Here is a 4,719-nt window from a genome sequence, read left to right as displayed (position 1 = left end):
CCAGGGGGCCTCAGGAGACTGTAGGAGTTGCAGGAGCAGCTGCAGACATGGAAGCCCCTCCCCGACCCTGGAGCCAGCCGCTGCCCCGCGGGCGTGGAACAGGAGGGCCCAAGGAGTCCCCAGGACAGGGGCCCAGCCCCACAGGGACCAGGTGGGCAGGGGCGGGGATGGGTGCTGAGTGCCGGCACCCAGCCCAGCTGCTCTGCCCCCAGCGCTGGGCCCAGCCAGGCCTGTCCTCGGGGCCACCCACTCGCCCTGCCCAAAGACACATTTCAGGCAGCATCTCTCTCCACATTTATTCCGTCCTGGGCAGAGGGGCCGGGGCCTGCAGCTCCTCTGGAGGGTCCAGACTGCAGCAGGGCAGAAGGATTTCCTGAGGATCCCGGGCAGCTGGCTCAGCTCCCTTTTCACGAAACTGACACAAGGAAAGGAGGGGTGGGTGAGCTCTGGGGACCGGGCTCCATCGGCGGGGCCCCTGTGCCCAGCTCCCAGAGGCTCATGTGGGAAGCAAGGACAGGTCAGCTGCCAGCGCCCGCACCCGCCCTCCCCCTGCCCCGGCCTCCGGGCCTCAGGGCCTTTGCGCCTGTCGCCCCTGCCTGCACGGCCCCAGCGCAGGCGGCGGAGCCAGATGCGGGCCCCAGCGTTGGGGGAGCGGGCACTCCTGCCCAGGGTGTAGCCCGGCAAGCTGGGTGCTGGGACCCAAGGACACTCACCGGCCACGCGGAGCTCTACAGGGTCGCTGAGCTCCGACAGGAAAGGCTGGGGCCACCCGGAGCGGTAGCGGCAACTGTAGTTGCCGGCGTGCTGGGGTCCCACGTAGGTCAGCACCAGGTCTGCTCCAGGGCCGCTGGCCCAGCTCCGCACCACCTCGACCTCCTCGCCGTCCCGCAGCAGCTCAAAGGCCACGTCGGACACTCCGCTCTCGCAGTGCAGGACCGCGTCCCGGCCCGGGGCTACCACCCCGTGCCACAGAGGCCGGAGCTGAGGCCTTGGCGGGGGCCCTGGGGGTGGGCAGTCCGTGGGTGGTGGCTCGTGGGGCTGCCCGGCCCGGCCCATCGCTTCCGCCCCGCCCTTGACCCCGCGCCTGTTTGGGGCGCCCCCTGTCCCCCCCAAGCTTAGAGTCCACCAGACCCGGCCCTGCCCGGAGGCTTTCTGGGGTCCCCAGCATCGGCACTCAGGACCTTCGGGTGCAAGACGGGAGGGAAGGAAAGGCTCAGGGGAAATGGTGCACCCGGCAGGGTCTGGAGGGAGCAGTGTCCGGCTTTGTGGGGCCTCTGCCCGCACCCCACACCCCACCCCCAGCCCCCGACCTCCGGAAGGAAACCGGGGGAACAAACGGGCCAGGGGCCCCGCGGGGCTGAGGGAGCTGCGGCCAGGTCAGCGGGAGGGGGGGGGGGGGCGAGAGGTAATAATCCAGTAGCGATGACAACTGACACGCATGTAGCACGGGGAAACTGAGGCAGAAGCGGGCGCAAAGCCTGTAGGGGTCTGAACTAGAAAACCCAGCCTCCCCACTTTAGACCGTCTCAACGCGGTGCCTCGGTCCTTGGGAACTAAGCCAGGGCGCGAGGCGTCCCCAGGATCCTGCCCCCACCTCCCCCGTCCCCCCATATCGCATCCCGGGGGGGGTGCAGGCGTCGCGGCGCCGCTCACCGTCCACACGCAGCTGCACGAGCGCGCTAGGCGCCGAGCCCGCGAACGGCGGCTCCGGGTCCACGTAGACGCAGCTGTAGTTGGCCGAGTCCCGCAGCCACACGTCGCGCAGCTCGAAGAGGGCCTCGGGCCCCGCGGGGAGCAGGCTGCGTTGCACGCGGGACCAGCTCCCGACGTCGCGCAGCAGGGCGAAGCGCAGGCCGGCCCGGGGCGCCACGCACCGCAGCCGCACCAGCGCGCCGGGCGCGAGACTCAGGTCCGCGGGCTCCGCCGAGAGCTCGGGCGCGGGAAGCGTCCCTGCGCGGGAGGAGGCGGGCTGGTGGGGGCGCGGCCGGTCAAGGGGAAGGCTGGCCGCAGCGATGCTCCGGCCTCAGGCGCCCTCCGCCCCCACCGCCGCCTCCGGAAGCCCGCGGGGACCACGCGGCGACCCGCCCGCAGCGCCGCCGGGTTGCGTGTCCGCGGCCCTGTCCGGAAGAGCAGCCGCCAGGCGCCTCGGCGGGGGTGAGCGCTCCCGCGCGGCGCGACGCCCTCCTGGGTGGCCCGGGGCGCCGGGGACTCACAGTCGCTCAGCAGCAGCTCGGCGGGCGCGCTGTCGGCGGACCAGGCGGCCCCCGGGGTGCGCAGCTGGTAACGGCAGGTGTAGAGGCCGCTGTGGGCCGGGGCCGGCTCCCCCAGGTGGAAGAAGACGCGGTCGGGACTGGTGGAGCTCATGGGCACCAGCACGGCCTCCCCGCCCCGCCGCAGCTCGAAGGTCACGCCGCTCAGGGGCGCCACGCACGTGAGGGTGACTTTGGTGCCGGGGCGCACGACGAGGGCGGCGCTGCTGCCGGGGCTCAGCTGGGGCGCGGGCGGCGCGGCTGCAAGGAGCGGCAGTCGCCGGGGGCCGGGAGCCGGGAGCCTCTCCTTCCAGCCCTTCCCAGGCCCGGCCCCTCCCCAACCCTCAGGGCCGGGCCACTGAACGGCCACCGCGGCTCCCACCCCTCCGCGTCCGGGAAGCCCTCCGGGCGGGGCGCTCACCCAGCTCCTCCAGGCTCACGGCGGCGCTGGGCTCCGAGGGGGCGCCCCCGGAGTGGGTCCGGTAGCTGCAGGTGTAGTTGCCCGCGGCGTGCACGGGAAAAATGGCCTTCGCGTCCGTGGGGGCCTCCGCAACCTCCAGAAAGTCCTTGTCGCCCTCCCTCCTCAGGAGGAAGGTCACGCCCCGCAGCGCCCCGCGGCACAGCAGCGTGGTGTTCAGGCCGGATGTGATCCAGGACACCGGTTCGGCCGAAAGCGAGGGTGGGGGCAGGGCTTCTGCGGGGAGCGGCGGGGCAGGGCGGTGGGCAGCCAGCCCCCGAGTGCTGGACGCGCCTCCTGCCCTCGGAAAGTGTCAGGGGCCCGGGAAGGGAGGGGCCGGTGGGGAAAGGTGGGGGTGGGCAGCCGGGGCTGCGGGAGGCGCGTGGGGGTTGTGCTGCCCTCTGGGGCCCACCTGCACACTATACCCATTTACAGCTGGGGAAACCGAGGCTCAGAGATATTTGGGGACCTGCCCATGGCTCAGGGAAGGGGACCGCGAGCCCTCTCACCTGTGCCGGTCACCTCCACCAGGTTGCTCAGCCCAGTCCACTGGCTTGGCCCGCCGGAGCGGCAGCGGTAGAGGCCCCGCGCTGCGGTCCCGGTCCCCAGCGGGAATGGGTGGTCGTGGCCGGGCTCCGCGAGGCGCACCGGCTCCAGGGCCACCCCATCCCTGAACAGCTGGAAGTCCTGCGTGTCCCAGAACGCGTGGCAGCGCAGCTGCACGTCGGTCCAGGGCTCCGGCTGCCACTTGGCCTCCGCCCACAGGCTGGGCCGGGGGTCCACATCTGCTGGGCAGAAGGTCAGCGCTCCGGCTGTGCCCCCGCCCGGCCCCACCGCCCCCGCCGCCCCCGGCCCCTACTCACACGTGAACGCCTCGGCCTCTGGGCCCAGGACGAGGCCTGCGGAGACAGCGTCCGTGAGCCCCGCCGCCCGCCGCCGGCCGCCCCCCGCCCGCCCGTCCCGTGCTCACCGCCCAGCAGCAGCGCGCCCAGCAGCACCTCCATGGCGCCCACACCCGCGCTGGCCCCCGCGCCGCCTTAAGGCCGGGCAGGAGCCCACCCCTCCCGGGCGGCAGGGGCGGCGGGGGCGGCGGGGCCGGGGCAAAGGGCGGCCTTTGGGAGCCCCGCCAGGCCCTCGCCACCACCGCAATCGATAAAACTCAGCGCCGCAGAGAAAAGAAAAGCAAGAGCAAACGAAACGAAAAGAAACATGAATGAAATTAAACTGGTTACAATGCGATATGCGACTGTGGCAGCATAATACGAATGATGAGTAACGCTAAATTAAGACTTAAGTGAACGGTGGCTGGATGCACGCAGTTACATTTGTATAAATGCCATTTCTAGTTGTAACGTGCGGAAGGTGAGATCCGCTCAGGAACACATGCACCCGGAGGGCTGGTGACGCCAGAGACTTTGCTTCTGATTTGATACCCACTAATCATATTTAATTGCACTTTTAAAAATTTGTGTTTAAATGAATGAAGCTGGATGTGAGAATGATAGAGGGAGGAGGGCTGAGGGCACAAATGAGATTAGAAAGATAGACAGACGATAAAGACTGAGATGGCATAATCTAGGAATGCCTAGAGCGTATAATGATAGTGACTAAATGTACAAATTGTTTTTGCGTGAGGAAAACCAAGGAAATGTCATTACTGCAGGGTGTTGAAAATAGATGGCAATTAATATTTTAAAACTTTAACTTAATGTGTGAGACTAAAGCAAAACAATGTTTATTTGGTACAAAATTCATATTTTGACTAGTGCATTTCCTAATATAACTTATGTAGACAGCTTAATTGAATACCATAATTACATGGAACCTTGAGTAGGGCATGGGATTTTGTTGGTTTGTCCAGAGTGATGCCACGATAAATCCCAGAGTGATTTGAACAGTGAATAAAAAAGTATTTGCAAAGTCCCCTTCGAGGAATGATGAGAAAGGGAGAAAATTCAACTTCCCCAACTTGAATTCTTGATATTCTCACAAGCAGTGCTGACAACCAAAGCT

General features: G+C 67.0%; 1 protein-coding gene across 1 annotated transcript; it reads right to left on the bottom strand.

Moving 5' to 3' along the window:
• Positions 1–282: 282 nt before the first annotated feature.
• Positions 283–3,742, bottom strand: A1BG (alpha-1-B glycoprotein). The gene is made up of 8 exons (XM_077130533.1): positions 3,677–3,742; positions 3,570–3,605; positions 3,216–3,491; positions 2,671–2,943; positions 2,214–2,510; positions 1,654–1,950; positions 714–1,001; positions 283–415 (listed from the first exon to the last, which is right to left on the bottom strand). Exons 1-8 carry the CDS (start codon positions 3,708–3,710, stop codon positions 408–410), a joined length of 1,509 nt encoding a protein of 502 aa, XP_076986648.1. The 5' UTR covers positions 3,711–3,742; the 3' UTR covers positions 283–407.
• Between the last annotated feature and the right edge of the window lie 977 nt (positions 3,743–4,719).

Source organism: Tamandua tetradactyla, chromosome 16 (assembly GCF_023851605.1).
Source record: "Tamandua tetradactyla isolate mTamTet1 chromosome 16, mTamTet1.pri, whole genome shotgun sequence".
NCBI classification, from domain to species: Eukaryota; Metazoa; Chordata; class Mammalia; order Pilosa; family Myrmecophagidae; genus Tamandua; species Tamandua tetradactyla.
The sequence above is the reverse complement of the archived record's forward strand: the minus strand, read 5'-3'. Positions and strand labels throughout refer to the sequence as shown.